The 21,175-nt window shown below is 38.2% G+C and overlaps 1 protein-coding gene across 4 annotated transcripts in view; it reads left to right on the forward strand.

Annotated features, from left to right (window-relative positions):
* Window positions 1–21,175, forward strand: part of KCNQ1 (potassium voltage-gated channel subfamily Q member 1) — a 331,377-nt gene that overhangs the window by 206,274 nt on the left and 103,928 nt on the right. For all 4 annotated transcript variants that reach the window (XM_064425245.1, XM_064425248.1, XM_064425249.1 and 1 more), the window contains one exon: window positions 15,389–15,464. In XM_064425245.1, the coding sequence (XP_064281315.1) occupies window positions 15,389–15,464 (76 nt within the window). The remainder of the gene's footprint in view (window positions 1–15,388; window positions 15,465–21,175) is intronic.

Here is a 21,175-nt window from a genome sequence, read left to right on the forward strand (position 1 = left end):
GAGTATTTTTAGTTGTCTCTTTGCATCTTTAGGAATTTATTTAGTGTGTTTAAAGAAAGCCAGTGCTACCAAGAAGTGCTAGAGGCTGAAATTCTCAGTTGTGTGCAGAAAGCACATTTGTCTTGTGCTGTTCTCAAGCCATGTAACTTTTCATAGGCCGTAACTTTTCATAGGTCATAACTTTTCATGGGTCTCTCACTGGCATTGCCACAGGCATAAATTGCCCATGGGATGAGCTGCAGTCACAGCTCCACAGCTGCTGCCCAACAGACATCAGCCCTGGCCTGAAAAAAAGTCATCACTGAGTCCCTGACCCCTGAAAGGCACAGCAGAGTCTTCACGGTCGCCAGGCATTTTCTGCCCACAAGGAGCTGGCCGTGCCTGGCTCAGCATTTTTGCATAAACCAGCAAACAAGCCCAGATTTTTAAGAGCTTCCCGTTACAGCACTCCAGGATGGAGTCTCTCTGGCTGTAGTCACTCAAACTTGTTTGTAATTTGTCTGGGTTTGGTTGAATTTTAAGCAGTTTATCAGCTTGGTTTTCCTTGTATTCTGACCAGACTGTTACTTCATTTAAAACATGATCAGTGAATCACTTAGGTTGGAAAAGACCATTAAATTCATAAAGTTTAACCATTAACCCAACACTACAAGTCTACCATCAATGGTAAGAAAATATCCTATGGATGATAAGAAAAATAATAACAAGCAATGAGCAATTAATGCATTTTATACTTGCCTGTGGAAAAGCTATAAATCTGTACAGTTCTTTCACAAAGCAAAACGTCTGAAAACTGATTGCTGACATTACAATTCAAAATCAGGCTATAAATACCACCAAAACTCCAAGTTCTTTCCTAATCCACACAAAATCCTCCAAAAAAGGCTGTGTCTTTATAAGCCAAGCCACTCTAAGAACCAGCAAAGAAAGAGAAAATATGCAACTATATTAATTATTTGATTATCCCAGTAAGCCACACACAGGATCAGACACCTCAAGGCCAAAAAGGGACTTTTAGACCTGCAGGCCAATAAATATCGGGTTGCCACTACTTGTAACATATTTTAATGTGACATTTGCTCTTATAACCCATTATTTACTGACTGCAAGATAATTAATATGATTTTAAAGTGGAATTTAGGACACATGATTTGTTCATCAGTAAATTCCAGGAAAATCAATACTAACTTAAAAGTGCTGGGTGAAAAGGCAACTTTAATTTTCTTCTAATAGATGTTCTTTCTTATGTATTCTAAAAGCCATGCAAAAATTGAGTAATAAAATTATGTAGGGGGGAGGAGGGGGAATATTACTTGCACTTTTATATGTGGAAAAGCCTAGATAATTATCTGTTTGCAAAAATACCTGTGATGTTGCTCTGGCCCTCATCAAGGTCTCATAGGTGGACCTGGTGAGAACATGCTGTCATAAACTGGAAGGAGAGGAAAATAATAAGAATAAAAAGGGCATGTGAGGGGGCAGAGAAAATACAGCCTCAGAGCCTGAGCATCCACAGGTGGAATACACTTGGCTGGTTCTCTCATGCCATTCTAGCCAGGGAGGAAAGCAGCATTAAACCCAAACAAAAAGCTCTTCCAGGGGTATGATAAGGCTATGCCTGCTCATAACTGTTTTTCAGTCCCCAGAGAGACTAGGGCTTAATAATGAAGACTGAAATTAAAGACCTGAACAATGTCAGCTGTAAAGTCAGCGCTTTGCTCTTGATATGGGGGTGGCATTGTGCATTAGTACCTTCAGTGCTGATAAACACTCTATGAAGTTTTAGACCACAAATGAACCTAGTTTTGTTTCAGTGTTCCTGCATGTGCTTGGCCTGCTCTCCTCTCTGCTCTTGGACTGTGAAGAGCTCATGGATATAAAGGCAAGGTGTAAAAGTAGCTGGTAGAAAAGTAGTACTGATTTGCAGTGCACTTTTCCCATTTCACACTTCCCCTCTTTATCAGATAATTTTCAGTAAGGCATCGCTGAGGTGTCTATTGAAAGTCTCCTCACCTTCCTTATCAATTTAAAATACCTTCTCAATTTTGGTGTTTTCAAAATAAAATTTTTCTCCTTTTTTCTCCATAGACATCTATTGTATGTTAATTACAATGTATGTTAGCTTATATAAATAGATATTTTTATGAAATAGTCAGAAATAGAATAATTTATGGCCTTGCAGTGTATCTGCAAAGTGCTTACTAGGAAGGACCAATTAGATTTGGTAAGTCCTTTTTCTTCCCAAATATCTCTTGTCTTGCAAAAGTTTGAAGGAATAAGTTTTTGCTTGGTTTCAAGGCAGGTGTATCATTTGTTTAGCTCAGAAAGCATGGTTGCAAAACCAATAGCTACAATGACAGCCTAATTTTACTACGTTCCTCTTCAGCTTTTATGCTCGTCAAGATATGACGATTATATTCTCTGAATTGTGTTCAGTTGTAAGAAAAATATGTGGAACCAAAGAGTAAGGAGAAGTAGGAAAAGATTCTGCTGCAGAATTGGTTGGTAAAAGGCAACAAGGAAGGAAATGTGGAAAGACGTTTTCATCACTATTGAGTGGTAGCACACAGAGTGAAGGCTCTGAGATTTGATGGCTGAAGTCACAGTAAGCTATGAAGGGCTGTGAAAATGGGGACAAATAACTTTTGACAGATACAAGAGAGAGGAGGAACCCCAGGACAGATCCAGAAAATATAAAGAAGAATCTGAGTGTAGGAGAGTCAGAGGAGGAGAGAGAGGCTAATGTGAAGGAAGGTGAGTAGGGAAGAGAGCTGGCTCACAGGGATATGGAGAGAAAAGAGGAGAGGAGGGCCTGATGCAGTGCTCTTCTAAGCAAGACTTTCAGGATTGCCTAATTAAATCAGTGGAGTTCTGATTTGAACCAGCTGAGGGTTTGGCTGACTCCTCCTGATTCTACCTCTTCTGGGGGAAAGACACTTGAGAGTGAGAGCTGTGTGTGCATCTATTTTACACACAAAAAAGGGAAATTCTAGTATTTCTAGAATAAATAAAGCTCACCTAAAACTTGCCAGGATCAAGGCATTTCTGTTCCCTATGCTGAGTGTAACTGAGCTGATGCTCAGCCCTTACTGAGGAATTATTGCTTAGCAAAAATGTGTGTTGCAAGGCTGTAAAGTTACAAAGTAATCTGATATTTCTAACAAAGTATTCAACTGTTAATCGTTCTGTACACATCATCACATATTTACACAATGAAATAGGAATATTAAGAATTTTTTTTTTTCTGTGTAACAGAAATTAAATTGAAATGTACAGCTGGGCTTGTTAACAGTTTGTTAATTAAGAGGGGGAAAAGTAATTAAAACACATTCTGCTTTCCATATCTAACTTACCAGAGGATAATTCTAGTAAAAAAAATACATTGTTGAGTTATGCTTGTGCTTCAAAGCCACAGAAAGAAATGGAGTTCACATACCAGAGTAGTCAGTCCCAGCCAGTTTCTGTCTCCAGCATATCAGCCCATAAAATTCCCTGCCTTTTTGCAAGAGTAATAACACAGTGCATTCTTTAACTTTCAGATTGAACAAGAGAAATTGGATGTTTCAGGTCAGATTTTTCCACACAAAAGACCTAATTATTAACTGTGTATCTAGAATCCTCCACAATATATAATCTACATTTGCCGTCTTAAGTGTCTTCTTGTGTGTACAAATTTTCCAAGTTTCTGCTGATCCCTTGGCATGCCAAGTCCGTGTGTAGGTTCAGGGCTGTTGTTCTCTCCTTGACTTCATGCACGTAGTCCTGCACCCACTGTGGGGACTTGCATGTAATTGGTACATTTAGGCAGGAACTTCTGCCCTGGATGTGCTTTAAAGAAGGGTTTGTCCATCTGTCTGGAATAATGTGATGCAGTCCCTACTTTTTAGTGGCTTTCAAGGTGCAAAGTGCTTCTTCCTTCTTACTCATAGACTTTGTCCATATGGAAAAGGTTGGGTTATCACAATAATTTAGATAGTCTCACGAGATTTTTCAGAACCATGTATCCATCCCAACCTAGTCAGATGATCTGATGCACATATTTGGAAGTGCCAATGAATACCAATACCATCATGGGCTCACAAGAGATGATGTCTGGATCTGGGCATCTGCAGGAATAATGTGAAGAATTGGGTGGTCCTACTTGGACTGTAGCTTGAAAAAGCTGTAGTGATGAAAAGATGGAGGTGGAGCTGTTGATGGTCTAATCTTAAGTCTTCCACAAAGTATGTATTTGTGAATAATCAGTCCTTGGTTTGAAATGGTTTGAAAGTAAAAGATGTGGCTCTTGTGGTTGTGGCGATCTGCTAACACACCATTTGACATACCAAATGTTGGTCATAAGACAGAATTGGGCTAGTAGCATAATTTTTTGTCTTACACTCTGTTTTTCTCCAAATCTTTCTTTGCAACTACAATTATATAAAGGAGCTTTAGCAAGATTTTTCACAACAGCTCATGTTTTTTTTCAGGTTGTCCCTCTGATTATTGTAGCACAAAATTCTAGCCATGACTGCATTTTTTGGATGCTCCACAACATGCCCAGTGACTAAGATTGAATTCTTTTTCATGATGCATTTTTCTACTGTTCTCAGGTGGCTATTTCTTCACTTCAAAAAGATTCAGGTGCCCTTCATTGCCACTTTGGAGATATTTTTTCCGTCAATTGCAACCTTTTCAGTGAAGAGCAGAGACACCCTAGCTTTTCATTAGGAGACAAGGACAAAAGTAACACTTCACTGAACTGCAGCCAATAAAGGGAGAGAGCTTGAGTTACCCCAGGCAAATACTGTGTCTGCAGATGAGTGATCTTGCAGTAAGCTTAAAATTATTTTTCGTCTTCTCCTGTCAACCATCCTGGGATGTTTGGTTTAGAGTTTTCTCTAAAATATTACACTGGGTAGAGATTTAACATGACATACCATCATACTTTATTTCAATCTGTGCCCATTTCTGGTTTTAATCACACCATTGTGTTACGTATGTGAGTGAATTTCTGGAAATACTGGATCTCTGACTCTGACAAGGTATAGACTAATGCATCTTGGCAATGCTGAGATTCCAGTCCATTCTTTTACACTGTGTTTTTTAAATTTGAATTTTAAAAAATGAAAAAAATAAGAAGAAGGCTGCATCTTAGGCTTCAGGTTGGAACAGGATTTGCTGAGTTTTGGGGTTTTTTTCCAGCAAGCCATAGGAGAAGCTAAACTGATACAGAAATTATTTGGGATATTAAGGAACAATAAATAAACAATATGTCATCTTAATGCTTTTACATATTTTTGAAGAGAAATTATTACTAATGTGTTAGTATTAGTTCTCCTATTGCCTGATTAAGGAGTTTATAACATTATGGTGAGACGACAGGCTGCTAGTTACTTCATTCCCAGTGAAATATAGCCTGATATTCAAAACCAGAGGTCTGTGTTTGCCAGGTCTTGCTCTATAGGAGAGATCCTAATCTCAGTAAGATAAACTGCTTAAATAAAAGTTGATGAAAGAACAGTCCAAAGACTGGATTATGCTCTAACAGTTTTACAGTGCTTTGCTTTAGCACAATTCTGTGCTTGTGTCCTTAGGGAAGTCTAAACTATTCAGTGTTTACAGAATTGTATTAATCTTGATTTTTGCCAAGTTAATTTCTGTTCAGTATTTGTATATTCATTTTTATTTTGTACTGAGAAGGAATTATGGGGAAAGGGTTAAGAGCGTGCTTGCTCTTCATCTGTTTTAAATCCATAAATGTGAGCCCCTGTGCTGTTTCTAGGTTTCAGATTACACTCTGTGATTTATAGGGAAAGGCTGTTCTCCACAAGTTGAAATCCCATGTGTTTCCCCACTATTGTAAAATAAAAAATCCTGGAGAATGCTTCCAGTTGCAAAAATTGCAGTTTTGAACTACATTTGTAACTGCCTTTTTTCCCTGAAGTGATGGCTTTGACAAGGGAAGTGAAGTCCCCTTGTCCTAATGGCATCTTTCACCGTTTGCTGGGCTTTTCATTGCAGCTCACAGAAACCACAGCAACACCCTCATGTTTGCAGTCCTCTATCAGTTTATTTTTGGAGGCTACGCCCACTAAAAGAGTTTGGCTTCGTGTTTTTCAGTGGATTTCTGTGGCAATGGTGGGGGTTTTGGATACAGTTTGATTTCAGAATTCAGTGCTTCGAAAAAGCTTCACAGCAGCAAGTTCCACCTTCTCCTTTTCATTACTGAGGAGCAGGAGAATTTGCCAATCACCTCTCTAATAAAAAAAAACACAAGGAAAGTGTTAAGACTTCTGAAATAGTATCATCACTTAATTTAGTAATTATTTAAATGTTGGTATTCACATCAATGGCCTATTCCTTTCAGGTATTTTTCCTGGTTTAATTCCTGTCTCTGCAGCAGGAGACCTGGTTCATTTTTTCAGTCACTACCATGCAATGACTTTCATGTGTGTTGAACAGCTAAGATACATTCTCAACTTTGCCTTGGTAGGGTAGTTGAGTTTGTGAAGATGTATAAGTGACTCTAACCTCTTGCTTGTGATTGGTTTTACAAAGAAGGGACCATGTTTTTACATCTATTCACTATTATTCAAAATACACATATCACTGAGATGTAGGGGAAAAACTGAAGAGGGTTCTGGCTAAAGTTGTTGTGTGAGGTTTAAATAATGCAGTATTGCTTTGACCTTTCATGGTTCCTCTATGAACTGCATCAGTAGCTGACCCAATGAAAGCTTATTTCTTTTGTCTCAAAACAAAAGGTTAAATGGGATGGCAGCAGTAGTACTACAAGATGAGTCCTAATTAAGATGTGAGATAAAGCATATGTTAAATTAGCATGTGTTATGTAGAGTAGAAGCAAATAATTGGGAATAGAAACATATAGTTGAGAAATCTCAATGGGTTACGTTATTTTGATGCTTTTCATATTCTTATTCAGCATTGGATATTTTTGTGTACAGATTGTATCTGAGGTGTATTCTGAGCAGTGCAACTTAAGACAAAAAAGTCAAACTCAGTCTTGAGTTTGCAGGGGCCTTGTAGTTCCCTACAATGAGTACAGCAAAAGCTACTGTGTAGTGTGAGCAACTTCTCAAGCATAATGAAGTAGTATAACATCAGCCCGTTAAATATTCAAAGGTTATTGTAAGTTTAATAGACAATAGAGAGTTAACTAGCCAGAGGAAGTATGGTTATTTCCTCCTAGTGCCTCTGAGTGTAGCCCTGCATTTCCTTGTATAATTCAGAGCTATAAATTAAAAGCTCAGCAAAAAAATATTATTTTTAATCTGAAAAGATGGCTTTTAACCAGAGGAGGCAAAATAATAATGCCTCCGGCTTCCTGTGTGCACTGAACAAAAAGCTCTGTTGTATTCTGAATTCAGCTTCTTTAGAAAAGGAGTTTAATGTGTCAGACTGTATCTGTAAGAGTGCTGTACATTATTATTTACTTATCTGTGATCTCATTTGTGTCTCGCTACTTTCAAATTGCTTGGCCTAGAAACCGTGTGAAAAAGCAGCAGCCTTCTAAGTCAATAAGATGCAGAGAGTGAAGAGCTGAATAAAGGTTCTCTGTGATTTGATATGGACATCAATATCAATTGGTGTTTGATAATGACATCACCAAAGCTGCGAAACAATACTTGGTTCTGACAAAATGGGAGCTGGATTGTATTTTTTCCTGCTTTCTTTGTGTGGCTTTTTGGTCCCAACCAAAGATAATTTTGCCCTACCTATTTTTTCCCCATGTTCTTTGTGCAGCTCTTCGTGTCCTAGTAAGAGGCATAAGTTAAAATGGAATTGTGAAAATATACAGCAAAGGCAATTAAGGATGTAGAAGAAATCTCAGGCTATTGCCTGATTTCCATACTAACTATCCTTGTAAGAGTTGAGTTCTTAGCTGCCATCACTGTGGAGCAGGCAACAGAGGAAGTATCTTGTTGCTGCATCTGTTTGCCCCAGCATACCATTAGTTCTGAAAACCTGTGCCTGATCTTCAGTCTGGCTTCAGCAATTTGTCTTTGTTCTAGACATACAACGTGTTGGACCATTTCCCCAAGGAAAATTGAACAAATTTAAGTGTGACACTCCAAAATCCTATGCTGTTTAGCTCTTCTGGATCCTCTTAGGTCTAGCTGGAAAGGATTTTTTTGTTTGCTTTTGTTTACAACACCAAATTCCCCCAAAGGAGATGTTATTTCTTAAACTTGTCCTTTGTATGTTTGTTAAAAATCTGCAAGCCAAATCAAGCTAAGTCACACTATCTGTAGAGAAATGAGGATTGCTATAACTATATGAAAGAATTTCTCAGTTAAACCTATTGCTTTTGAGAAGGGAGACATGAAAGCTGCTGTAGAATAAAACATAAATCCATTAAAAGATGAGTGTGGTTTTAAAATTACATATTTTAAATATAAAAAGACCAACCACATATAGTTGGGAAATTACATAGTGGTTCAAGAAGAGTACAAACATTAATTCAACTTAAGCTAATTCCCCATGGACCAGTGTTCACAATTAGTAAATAATCAAATTGTTTACTGGCTGAAGGGTTCACCAAAAGCCTGAATTTGATATTACTCCTGCAGAGCAATTTTTTAATTTAGAACCACTGATACTACTATGGAAGTTAGCCCCTGCATTCCCCTAGGTTGGGAATGGAAATCACATTATAAGACATGCATTTAAGTCAAAGAAACTTTTATTTTTAAGTTAAACCCTTGAGATATACTGTTCTATAAAAATTATTCATCAAATGTCTTCACAGAAATAATTAGCTATTGTTGTTGAATTACTCAGTGCTTAGATGAACAAATTCATTTGATGAAATCTTACCCATTCATAACTAATTTACAAGCATGAACAGGAGTTCAGCTGATGGAGATCTTTCATAAACAGATTGTTTGCCAGTAATTACTAAAATGCCTTTGAATGCTGAGACCAAAGAAATTTTAAAAAGCTATCTTACCTTCTATTTGTGATTCTTCTTGTTCTATGTATTATCTATTATTTCTGTAGTTCTATTGCATATAAACCTATGAAGATGCTGGTGATAAGAACCATGGGGGGATAGATTAATTCAAATAAATTTTATTTGTTTTGTCACTAGTTTCTTGCTTACACTGAAAATGTCATGGGAGCATTTAGTAAATTCCAGTACCTGAAGGGAGTCTACAGGAAAGATGGAGAGAGACTGTTTACAAGGGCAAGTAATGACAGAACCAGGGCAAATGGCTTCACACTAAGATAATGGGTTCAGATGAGGTATCAGGAAGAAATTATTTTCTGTGAGGGTGTTGAGGCACTGGAACAGTTTGTCCAGAGAAGTTGTGGATGTCCCATCCCTGGAAGTGGTCAAGGCCAGGCTGGAAGGAGCTCTGAGCAACCTGGTCTAGAGGAAGGTGTCCCTGTCACAGCAGAGGGTTGTAACAAGATGCTCTTTAAGGTCCCTTACAACCCAAACCATTCAGTGGTTCTGTGTAAACTAAGCCCATTTAATTAAACTTCAGATGCGTAACTGTTTTGCTCTTCAAATGCTATCATACCTTTCTAACACTTTGGACAGCTTTTACTGGTTTATCCTTAAGATAGTTTTTGCAAAACATTATGGGCCAGGCTATGTGTAGAGAGCCCTCACTAAACTGATCATAATGATGGCAAAAAACAGTTGCTAAACTAGCAACAAATGAAAGGAGAAACTGGGTAGTCTACAATATTGGAAATAATCAGTGATTCTGATTTTATCCCTGACTATGGTGATCAAGTATTTCCTGTTTCAGAATACACAGCAATGCAACTTAATCTCTTCCAATTTTCAGCATCTAAAATGCAGCTCAGTGCAGAGAGATTTCCATCAACTGGGAGTAGGCAGGGAATGACAGAATAAGCTTGAGCCACAGCAAATTCTATACCCAAAATGCCTGGAGGACTAAGGATGGAAGATTTCATTAGACTTAAATGCACTAATGAAATGGATTAATGTAGTTACTCTGAATCTCTTCCACCAGATTCTGTGACAAGGAATGTTTTTCAGAGCCTGAATGGAAAAAAATACTTCAGTTCACATGCAAAACATATGATTAAAAACTGATGCATTAAAGATAAAGCTCAAATCTAAATAATGATTACTGCCAAAAGCTTCCCAACCAACTTCAGTCTTCTTTCTTAATACTTTACCCTGTCCCAAGTCAGAAATTTAAGATCACTGCAGAGAATTTAAATAGGTTTTAAAAACTGAGCCTTGCTTCAAATCAGTGTTAGGTTTACTGAGAAATGGGCATTTTGTAAAAGATGTTATAAATCTGTGGCTCTCCAGCTGCGTTTTCGTTGCTGTTCGACTCATTCTGAATGGACAGCGTTGACCTTTGAGCTCTGATAATATCAGCTCCGTGTGCACTGGGAGCTCTGTGCCAGACATCACAGTCCTGATAATGAAATGTTCTGCACATGAACAAAAAGGCAAGTGTTATAAATAGGAAATCAGCACCAACTTTCCTCTGCCCTGTTGCTTTAATATTTCTGTTAACACTAAACCAATATGTAGAACACCTTCCTGAGATGAAAAGGAGAACAGACTTCTAATGGAATTACTAAGGGTTTGATATAAAAGTCAGCTTTGTAAGGACAATAAATATTTCTAATTAATAATTGCTTTTCCTTTCTGATTATTTATCAAAATAAATCTATTTCAGAATGGGGATTAATCTTGTAAAGCTTAATTTTTTTAAAAAAGGGGTTGAATCATAAAGCAACTGAACCATGCACCTGCTTAGTTCCTTTTTTCATAAACCGCACAGTTTTGGCAAGTAAAAAGTTTTAACTTTTTGTCCCAGAGCATTCTTCTGTCGTGGCCCTGCATGTTCCCTGGCAGGAAGAAGGCAGGTGGGTCCTGACTGAACAGTGACATTCCCAGTAAGTGTGGGACTGGGGAATGAGCCACAGCTTCGGAAACCTACTGAGGCTTTGGCCGATTGTGTTGGGGAAAATGAACAATATGTAGTCAAATGAACAAAAGTCTGAATTGCAACAGTTCAGAACATTTATTAATGTATAATAACTCCCAACCAAATGGGAATGTCAGTTGAATTACGTAAAGTATTTCATCATGCTTGTTTTCCAATTTAAGTGAAATTCCAGTTCAGATTTCTGATGGACTGATGATGAGATCAGATTTCCTCCAAGTGACTGGTTGTAGGTTAAGTATCTTAACAACTAAAGGAGGCAGGAAAAAATGAAGGATTTCTAGTCATTTAATTCTGCAAGGCTTTCATTTTTAATGTGGATGCTCAATCCATTGTATTTTATTGCTAGGTTTTTTTCATCTCATTTCTTATGCTTTAAATAGTGCCTGAATCCAGAACAGGTTGTTTTTCACTGCATGTACAAAGCAGTCATAGTTTATACCTGCAAATAATGTAGGTTTGTATGACTCTATTTGCCCTATTACAACCAGGATGGTCTTCTGTTGTTGAATTGTTACATCCTTCTTCATCCTTCTGGATTCCTGTTGTAAGGGAATCTACAACAATGTTGTAGATTCTTTGGTGGCTTCAGGACCTAATTCTGTGAAATCCATGGGAAATGTCACATAGCATGTGCTGTATTTAAGGTGATCTTGATGTCCTCTTTATATTGAGAAAGAAATGGTAGCCACGGTAGCCAGTGAAAGCTATTGGCAGTTTTTCTTCAGAAGGGTGCAAGCTGAGAAGTTGTCCAGCATCAGAAATAATAACTTTAGCTTGATTTTAAAGGCATTCTTTGTCTATTACTTTTTAAGGTAACATGCTGCTGGTTATTAGAATTGGTCAAACAGTGTTTGGCCAGGTCCTTCAGATGTCAGTTTTGATATTAATGGGTATGGTGACAACAAGGCTCAAAGCCTGATGAATGCTTAGGGGAGGAAAATATCTTTGTTGCCAAAAGAGCAAAAGGCCTGCTGACCCTGTTGCTAATGCATTTATCCAACAAGCTTTCTCCCAAAGTCTAGCAAAATGAAACATCTGAAAATGAGGGAATGCAATTGCATGAGAGCTTAGCTCACACAGCTGCACTGCAGCAGAATGTGGATGGGTGGAATGTGAGAGAATAGAGACAGTGATGAATGTAATCTCATCCTTAAGGAGTTACAGCTGTCTTAATTACCAAGCATTAGGAACACCCTGTCTTTAATAGGCCACCGCTAGATCCAATTAGGATGGGTATTGTAAAAGAGTAGGTTGGCTGGTCGAGAAGTTAGATGGAGTTTGTTGGCTGTGCTGTGAAGAAGAAGTCAGTGCTGTGAGGAGCTGCCCATGAGAAATAACCCAGAAGGTATGGAACTTTGGCAAAACAGTGACAACACCAGAAGGAGTGGAGCTTTTGCAAAAAGATGACAACAGTAGAAGGGCTCTCTGGAGTTGCCCAGCAGACCTGAAAACCCCTTCTAGGCTGCAATCAGAGACTCACTGTGCACAGCAGGGCCTCTCCAAAGGGTGTCTCCCGCTGGCTGTGGGGATGGACACAGCAGCAAGGTGAGGTGCTGTGCTCTGGCAGTACACTCAGGTGAGGTCATTTCCAGCCACACTCATAAAAAAATAAAGAAGTGGGCGTAGTAAGACACTGAGCACCTATCTGATGTCTGAGCGTGCTCCGTGTGCCCAGAGGCTGCAGACAGCCCCCCTGTAACCAAAATTCAGAGATGTCACAAGTGGCTGGACAAACAAATATCACCAGTTAATGGTTAAGCTCTCAATTTAGTAAAGCGCTTGTTACCAGTTTGCCAAAGAGATCAAACAACCGTGAATCACAACCTTGGCTACTAATTAAATCCTTTATTCTCTTCTCTCATCGCAGAAGCATTTAATCTTGGGGAATCAGGACAGCCTGTTGTGCAGAATTACATTTTACAGCATAAGCAAAAAGAAGCTTACTGTAAGGCATCCTACTGGAGCTGGAAATGGGAAGGATTAAAATGAGAATATTAACTTTCCCTCCTGGCATGGTAGTTCATGTTAGCACTGAAAAATGATTGATGGTGAATAGCTCCATTGGAAAATCATTTTGGTCGTGTAGCTTTGTTATTTCACTGAATGGCAACTACCATTTTTATTATCCTCCGGCCTTGCTTATAGATGGGACTTGTCCTCTAGATAGAGAATGAGGGATTTGGTGTGCTCTGCTGATGACTGGCTGTCCCAAAGAAAAATGTTTTACTCAGAAATAATGGAGTGTGAAGAACACCCCAGAGGAAATGAGGCATAAACCAAAACACTACAAGCAGTTTTATGGCAATTCAAATATATTTCTATTTGTCAAAAGATGTTTTTGTGTGCTTTTATGTATAGGATGTATAGCTGCATGATATCATACCTTTGATATTTACTAGAAAATTAAACAGTGTTTACCTTTTTGGCTCCCATCTCTGTGAAGCAGAACTTAAAAGCCCAAATGCTTTATTTCCTTTGGGTTTGGGGGAAGTCATCCAAGTCCTTAGCAGCAGAATGATGCAGCACAGGCTCACAGAGCAGGGGTACCCTGAACCAGCATTAGGCCAACTCAGTCCACTGGGAACTGATCCAAACACACAGCCATTCCAGGCAGGAGTAGCAAATTTCCACTTCTGTAACTTGAACTGTGATGTTGCAGTCAGATCTGTGGGAGCAGGGGCCTGCAGACAGTGTCTCTAAGACACCTCAGGAAGGCGTTAAGAGGGAAAAAGCTTCCTATGCAGATCTAACTTCAGGTTTGATGCATGATTATTGAGGTACAGATGATTTATATAAATGCACTTGGGGGTAGCCATCTGTAGACCTGCAGTGAAAAGCTGTATGGTATTAGCTTAAAAAGCAACGCATTTTATGCTATTTCTGGAGAAATAGCATAAAATGCGTTGCTTTTTAAGCTTTTCTGTCATTGCTAAATCTGTCATTGCTAAATCTGAACAATTTCTATAACAAAAAGAACCCACCTGAGAGGCAATAGCTAGAAGTAGGAAATTATGGCTTTTTTTGGTTCTGCTTTTGACTTTGCAAAATGCTGCTTTCTTACTAAAAAGTGTGAGTTTTCACAAGGGGAACATCCCAGCTACACCTGCTCAGAGGACAGACATCCACCATTTGCACATGTAGAACTTATATTTACTGGGGAGATCTATCCTGAGGAAACAGCTGAATACTCATGAAAATTCCAGGTTATATTTAACTGCAGAGACTTTGGTGGTACCATGCTGTAACACACTAAAGACCCAAACTTGCACAAACTTTTATAGAACTTAAAATAATTCTTTTATGGAACTTGTATGACTTCTCCATCCCTTAGTGAGTATTAATGCTGTCATGTTCAGTATGGAGAGAAAGCACTGCAAGGTGACATCTCAATATGCCATTCTATCAGTGTTACTAATAATGAGTTTATAAAGATAAAACATCTGGAACCCCTAACTGCTTTTGCAGCTGCTCCCCAAAGCCATCACTAGAAGTCTCTTTGGGATGAGAGTTAGAAACACTAGATGTTCATGCAGTTAAAAAGGAAATAAAGATGGTGCTGTAATGTCGTTCAAGTGCATCTTGGTAAGAGTAATAGAATGAGCAGTCTGGCTTAATGTTTGATATTATATTTTAATGTTAAGAAGAAATGCGTCATTTTTGCAAGCTTTGAAAAATTTGAAATAACCTTTGGTTTTAAGACACTGTTTGAAAAATACAGTCTATGAAAGTCTGTCATTTTAAAGCACAATGAGCAAATTATTTTCTCTTTATTCTGTTGTCAGATCATATGCACAAAGAGGGACATATATTTTTACAGACCTGTCAGATTATTTTGTCATTAAGCTGCAGATCCATTTGGGGATAAATATGTATGTCGATGTTATATCCAGCAACCACTAGATCATTTGGATTGCTTAGCAGTCAACAAATCAAAGACCTTGCAAGTTTTTTTTTGTTTAAGTAGTTCTTTGGGGGGAAAAAATCATGTACGTGAAGAAACATGTTGTATAGAAATTGTGTGGTGAACACCTCAAGAAACCCAAACAAACCAAAAAAATCCTAAAAACTGGAGTGACTGTGTAAAAGCTGTTCATGGCTGGATATGCATAAACTTGAGAGTTTGGGGCTTTTTTTTTGTGGAAATTAAGCTGGGAGGGATGCATGGAGGTTTGCTTAGACACAGAAGGAGGTTTTGTAGACACCCCTTTTAGCTGTGAAATGGGTACAAACCTAGCATGGGTCAGATAAAACCCTGGATTTTCAGAGCCTTCTTGAAAGGTGAGGAAGGTCAGCAGAACAGTGTGTTGTGCTGCCAAGCTGGATCACAGCTACCTACACTGCACATTGACATTTTGGGGAAGGGTTTCCTGCAGCCTGCTGTATTTCTTCTCTGGATGGAGATGCTCTTTCCCCCCTCACCCTCCTCGTTTTTCCCACAGGTTGCGGGAGCACCACCGCGCTGCCATCAAGGTGATTCGGAGGATGCAGTATTTTGTGGCAAAAAAGAAGTTTCAGGTGAGTTGTGAATAGAAAGCTCCTTTTCTAAATAAACCCTTTTATTCTCCTAATTCATTGTCTCTTTTAGAAACTTAAGAGAGACTAACACAATTCATTTCAGTAATGGTGATCTACACCCACTATTCTCTCCCTCCTTCAATAGGGCGGTTGTTTCGCAGCCGGTTAGTCAACTATGGATGCACTGGAAATAGGCTAAACTCCTGAAATGCAGTCTGAATTAAAATGTTATTTTCTGCTAATGGACTTGACCCTTAGCCCTCTGTTATCGCTGTCTCTTTCTGGAAGTGCAAACATTCTCGTATGTCTCCATTAATTCTGAGCTGTGTGCTGCTTTCATGCCAGTCAGTAGGATTAGAGATTAAAATACTACCTCAGCCTTGTTTCTGTCCCTTGCTCAATGATAATGAAGTCCTGATAAGAAACCAAGGTGGGAATCTGTTAGTGTATTGGAGGGTTTCTCATTTCTTCTCCATTCTCTCCTCTGGCCCTTGCTGATACATTTCCTGTGTGCCACTTCACTTGCTGTGGTCTTGTGATGTCATAAGCATTTAACAGTAGCTAATTAACCTTGTTTCCTGGTCTGAATTAAAAATTACGTCTGCAAACTTTCAAAAAATCTATTTCATTAATCCAGTAAAAACACATGTCGTCAGCCTTCAGCTTGATTTAAACCAGGTAAATGTATATATAGGTAATATATTTATTACCTTACTTAAAATTAGTCAATAAGGGATACTCTCTAGAGAACAGGCTTCACAACTGAAAATGCAAAGGATGAGAGGGGTTTAACTGCCTAAATCCATTTGCATACATGACTTAGCTACTACTACTTCCAATAAACCAGAAAGCTATGCCACCTTTAATCCAGACCCTCCAAAAAGGGAGAGTGTCCTTTCTCCTTCAAATTTGAAGGCTACAAAATTTAAGATCAAAAAGATCATCATGATGATGAGGATGATGATGACTAGCAGTGCAATATATCTATCTGTAAGGCAAATTCTGCTGCTGTTACAATCCCACAATTCTGATTTCCTTGTAAAATTCAGAAGCATTGCCTGAATTCTTTAGCAAATTGCTACTTTGAATATTTTCATTTTTACTAAAATTCTTGAACTAATTTATGGCTAAGGTTGCTTGAGCTTGTCAGAAAATTGCTTTAGTTATATATAATCTATTCAGATCAGCACCATTTAGGCTGAAATGTCTCATGTCCAGAGTTTTCTTGAGTGCTTTCAAAAAGTTTCTGCTAGCATATTTCACCTTTTATTATCATTATTAGACTAAAGTTAAGAAAGGCACAGTGTCTCAACTACTTGAAGATAATATTTATAGTCATTTTGTTGAGAAGTTTCTTAGGACTTGCTGGTCAGCACTTGAAACTAAGCAAGGGATTTGGCCCAGTCCAGTGATGTGTCTGCTGCTGTTGTGTGAATAATTGCCTAAATGTGGCCAGTTCCATTAAAATCTAATTTATTTTCATTCTAAAACTTGATTGTGATCCTTTGCTCCATGGTAATTACTGAATCATTGCTCTCATAAATTTAGATCATAAAGTATTTGCCATGGTATTAACTAAACTGCTTAGTAACAAGAAATCCACACATTGTAGATCTACCTCCCAAGTGGTATTTGTCAGAAACAGATTTTGAAAATGCCTGAGCACTGTGTGCAACATTATCCACCTGGCAAATAAACGAAACTCCCCTGCGGCAGATGATTTGATAGAAGCTGAAAAGCATTTGACTGAAGAGAATGGGACTATTCAGTTCCTACCTAAAACTTGTTTGTGCTCAGTATCTCGGTTGCTAATCTGGCTCCTCAGTTGTACTCTCACTTTTGCATCTGCAAAAGGCTCAGTCCTGGCCATCTACAAAATCCCTGGACGGGGTTGTCTCCCGTTTCACCTCAGCAGTCTTCCTTCTTCCTGAAGGATCCATATTAGCTGCTACTAAAGAACTAAAAATGTCATTTGGCTGAAGTAGAGTGGATCTTAGGTCTCTGCTCCTGTGTACGAGTGACATGCTCCTGTTTCTTCAGAAGCAGAATCTCTAGTAGGAAAGTAGGGGAATATCTGACACTTCTCCATCATTTCTGAATATAGGGTCATGATCAAGCTTAGAAATTCGGAGTGCACCAAAGGTACAGTTTTCCAAAACACCAAGTAACTTGATGCACGAAGTCACCTTGAAATTCAAGCCATGATATGATTTTGAAAATCTCTTCTGTAATTAAGCGATAACCACTGTCATTATTCTTTCATTAAAAGTTGTAAATCTGTTCTATGCACATAAAATAAGAAATTAAATTGTTTTAGCATGTGCCAAGTCATGACTGTACTATTCCTAATAAGCAGACTAATGTAATGTCCGAAAATAAGGGTAAAGCAGAAAATGCATTTAAAAAATGTATTTTTCAGCATTTAAGAGGTCTGTACAGATGATTTTTAATAGGTGTTTTCTTGCTAAGCTTTGAATTTACGTAAAAAATAAGTTCCAAAAAAAGAAAATTCAGATATATTCTTCCTGTAACTATTGGAAAAACCCACAACCCAATATCATCTGAGGTCTGTTGGGCTATTCATGCTTAAAATTAGCTGGAGCACTAAGGAAGGCCAGCACTTTAAAGGAGTGTTTTTTAGAGATGCCTCTGAACCTTTTAGTAGGACAGCATAGGAAGAAGGAGAGGAAGAGGAAAATTTTGCAAAATAGGTCCCAGCATGAACCCAGCATGTTTCTTAAGCTATACCACGTCCTGTGTTTGCAGGACACACCTGTAGGCCTAAAATTGACTAGATATATTTTTTAAAGGGCTCAGTTAATAACAGGGGATGATGGCATCAGAAGGACAAAAGCCAGTTAGAAAGCAAAGCCTTCCTGTTTAAAACTCAATAAATAAATAAAACCAATAAAGAAAAGATAAACAAGGATACAAGGATTTTCAAAGGACGTGAAAAGCAGGTTTTTGTGAAGTATCATTTCCTCTTTAAAAAGAAGGAGAGAAATTTAGGCTGTATATGAAGTCAAGGTTTAAATATAGTCCTTAGGAGGATGCTCATGTATAACCCATGAACCCAGCATAATATTATAAAGAATTAATACCATTTTTATGGATGTGTTTATGTTCTCGTAAAGACTGTAGGACTGTTTCAAATTCTACACAAATGATCACATTCAACACAAGTCCTGTGCATCAGTGAAGACTAATGACTTATGGTTAAGTAAGGGTTTTATTATTATAGGGAAAGCAGACTTAGAAATGAATGCTTTTCTAGGCTTTCTTCACCCTACCTAGCAAAAATAAATTTTATATATTAGTTGTAAACCAGATGTTTTTGACACAATCTAATATTACAAATGAATTTCAGAAAAAAAAATTGCCATACTTATTTATCCCATTGGCTTGATTTATGAATAAATAATCTTTGTTTTCCAATTGTGAATGTTTCTTGAAATCTTAAAACTAATGTACGTAGATGCAATTGTGATATCCATCAGATAGAGACCAGGAATTTGTTCTGATTTCCCATTTTCATTTTGAGAACTTCTTAAATTTTCTTTCCATGTAAATTCTTCCAATTGAGTCAATTAATTTCCTTCTAAAATAGCTTTTTAACTTGTGGTATGATTTTTACCATGGCAAATATTCTATAAATAGCATAAATACAGTTGCAGTTCTACCAATGACATAACTGTTGCCTGATTTGTTACAATTTCTCTGGAAAACATTACATTTATAGTCTTGTAGTTCATCATATTATGTGATTCATATGAATTGTGTGTGTTATCTTTTCTGATCTCCATACTGGACTGTATTAAACCATGTATTTAGCACAGTGTCCTGTGCTTCACAGGGTGTTTTGTCCATTTTATTTGATGTTACCTGGCTGCATTTCCCAGAAATTCCCTTTTCCTGGATTCCCCTTTCCCAGATCTGCCTCCCTGCCCATGCAGTCACTAGGGAACAACAACAGCCACAGCCAGTGGTGCACATTTAGTATTTGGCATTGGGTTTTGTGCCTTTTAAAAACTTTCATTTATGATGGGGGGAATTTTAACATATTTAAGCAGAGTTTTGCCATGAGTTTTGCTTGATTAGCAGAGGGCCCAAAGGAAGAGAAGCAGTTAAGGAAGGCTGTGGGACTGGCTTCTACTTTTGTCTATTCCATACTAATCTGTTGCCTGCTGGAGGTTTTTTATATGGTCAACATCAAGAGTGTTTTCTTACAGAAGATTGGCTTTCAATATGAAGCAGTTACAGAAAAATCAGTACTGACTTAAATACCCAGTCTTATTCAGAAGTTTAGCCTCATTCTTATAATATATTTACTCCAGGTTTTTAATTCTCATTTTAAAGAGAGAGAAACAGCCCTGTAAATGAAAAACAGGCAGGGAAATACTTACACTACTGTCAGACTCCTGTGTCAGAGTATGAGGATGGCAGGAGAAAGCTCTGCATCTTTATTCTTACTGAACACCTTTTCTGAACCTGCAATTTTCATGCTTGCAGATTTCTCTTTGGCTTATTTATAGTACAAAAAGAATGCAAGAATTGCTCTTTTTTTTTCTTCTTCTTCTTTTTGTTAATATTATCATATTTACAGTGCTAGTCCATGGAAAGATTTACAGGCTCATGCCATGGCAGAATAATAGTTCTTTCTTTGTGGATGTTAGTTATGATTTATGTGTGTGTAAGCAGTTGGGATGCTTGGGAATTCTTCTGTGCTCCTTGGTTATATTGAAGCAATTCCCAATCCTGCTTAGCCTTCCACTAGAATGTGTCTCACATTCACCCAAGGCTTGCAGTTGACAGGGGGAATCTGGGAGACTGAAATATAGTTTTTTTGATTAAGTGATGTTACTAAAGGAATCATTCCTGAAATGTGGGAGCTGCTTCCCAGGCAGGTGCAGGGGACTGCATGAAGGTGCCACAGTCTCCACAGCTTGTTTTTGTATGGTATCCCACTTTCCTTTGGCTTAGGAAAAAAACAGTATTTATGGCATGGAATTTAGGAAATCCTGAAGTTTGGGAAATATGATAAAGCAGAGCAAAGACACTGGCTTTTGAAGTACAGGTGACAAAATACTTCTGAGACTTCAAAAGGGATCCAAATTCTGGTATCTTAGACGCTACCATTGACAGCTCTTTTCCTTGTTTTCAAACGATGCAAGAAAAGAGAAGTTGTAACTCAGTGTTACCAAGGTTTTTACAAAACCTTGAAAATTATCTGCAGAGTTTCTATAAACAGCATAATGAATGAGTCAGAAATCATAGAATAATTTGGGTTGGGAGGGACCTTCAAAGGTCATCTAGTACAAACCCCCTGCCATGAACAAGGACATCTTCACCCATTCAGGTTGCTCAGGGCCCCTCCCAACCTGGCCTTGAACGTTTCCAGGGATGGGGCATCCACAACTTCTCTGGGCAACCCATTTAAGTGTCTCACCCCCCTCACACTTAAGAATTTCTTCCTAATAGCTAATCTAAACCTGCCCTCTTGCAGCTTGGAGCCATTTCCCCCTTGTCCTGTCACTACAGGTCCTTATAAAATCGGTCCCCATCTTTTCAAAAAGCCCCCTTCAAATGCTGAACAGCTCCAGGGAGGTGTCCCTGGAGCCTTCTCTTCTTGGCTGAACAACACAACTCTCTCACCCTGTCTATAGCAGAGGTGCTATAGCACCAGCCCTCTGATTATCTTTGTGGCCTCCTTT

Source organism: Passer domesticus, chromosome 6 (assembly GCF_036417665.1).
Source record: "Passer domesticus isolate bPasDom1 chromosome 6, bPasDom1.hap1, whole genome shotgun sequence".
Taxonomy (NCBI): domain Eukaryota; kingdom Metazoa; phylum Chordata; class Aves; order Passeriformes; family Passeridae; genus Passer; species Passer domesticus.